This window comes from Apaloderma vittatum, unplaced genomic scaffold (assembly GCF_000703405.1).
Source record: "Apaloderma vittatum isolate BGI_N311 unplaced genomic scaffold, ASM70340v1 scaffold33505, whole genome shotgun sequence".
Taxonomy (NCBI): domain Eukaryota; kingdom Metazoa; phylum Chordata; class Aves; order Trogoniformes; family Trogonidae; genus Apaloderma; species Apaloderma vittatum.
The window spans coordinates 7,186-8,414 of record NW_009717098.1 but is presented as its reverse complement, the minus strand read 5'-3'; the positions used below and the strand labels follow the sequence as shown (position 1 = coordinate 8,414).

Sequence of the window (1,229 nt, the reverse complement as noted above, 5' to 3'; positions counted from 1 at the left end):
GGTCCTGAAGGGCTGGAATGGGGAGCTCGGGGTGGTGGTTGGCCCTGCCCAGCCACACCGCAGAGTCACAGACTCGCCTACATTGGAAAAGACCTTTAAGCTCATTGAGCCCAGCCATCGACCTAACACTGACAAAACCCCATCCCCAGACACCATATCTACGTACTCTTCAATACCTCGGGGATGGGGACTCCACCACTGCCCAGGGCAACCCATTCCAATGCCTAATTACCCTTTCAGTAAATAAATTCTTCCTAATATCCAATCTAAACCTTGCCTTCGTGCAATTTGAGGCCATTTCCTCTTGTCCTACCACTTGTTACTTGGTTGAACAGACCAGTCCCCACCTACCTACAACCTCCTTTTAGGCAGGTGTGGAGAGTGATAAGGTCTCCCCTCAGCCTCCTTTTCTCTGGGTGAAATAACCCCAGTTCTCAGCCACTGCTCCAAGGATGTGCACTAGACTCCACCAGCTGACTTGAGTTACCTGGGGCGGAGCCTCGCTTTGTGCTTTTTCCTTCTGGCTGCCCCGTAAGTCTTGTTTTTATTAATTCTTTGCAGGTTTACGGCCAAGGATCTGGCCTGGACTGTAGGCGCCATGTTCAGAAGTTAAACTTGCTGCAGGGTGAGGCAGAGGAAGCAATTGGTTGGATGTCTTGGTAGAGTGTTTAATCTTTATTTCTTTTGATGTGCTACAGTTGATGTGCGTCTTCACATGTTGACCGCATGTTACCTAATCTGAGCTTGCAGGAGGGTTTTCTGCCCTGTTGTAAAGCCATGACATGTCCCAGTTTTGTTGTCACCTCACAGGAATAAGCTATTGTTGAGTTTAGTGTCCTGGCACATTTCTTTTGACAAGGAGGTTTTTTTTAGATAAGTTTAGTTGATCAGTTATATGTGTTGGTCAGGCCTTTACCCATTAAAATATACGCAATAGAGTTTAGGTTTTTTGCTTGTCTGTTTTTAAATTGTTCTTTCTTGTTTATTGTTTGATGAGCTGACTATGGTGATGTCGTTCTTGCAGGCTGACAAGCATTGCAGAGGTGTGTCCTCAGAGAGTAAACATCACAAAATCACGAAATATTAGGAGTTGGGGGGGTCCTCAAAAGATCATCTAGTCCAGCCCATCCTCCACCTAAGTGTTGGCATTCGGGGGTTTCACAACTGTGAATCTGTTGAGTAATTGCTGCTGCTGTTGATAAAATACTTGTTTAGTGCAAACATTTGGG

The 1,229-nt window shown here is 46.0% G+C and overlaps 1 protein-coding gene across 1 annotated transcript in view; it reads left to right on the top strand.

Moving 5' to 3' along the window:
• Positions 1-561: 561 nt before the first annotated feature.
• Positions 562-1,229, top strand: part of LOC104274220 (chromosome unknown open reading frame, human C5orf45) — a gene marked incomplete at its 5' end in the record, with an annotated part of 3,280 nt that continues 2,612 nt past the window's right edge. The window contains one exon of the mRNA XM_009869783.1: positions 562-659. Within this exon, the coding sequence (XP_009868085.1) occupies positions 562-659 (98 nt within the window). The remainder of the gene's footprint in view (positions 660-1,229) is intronic.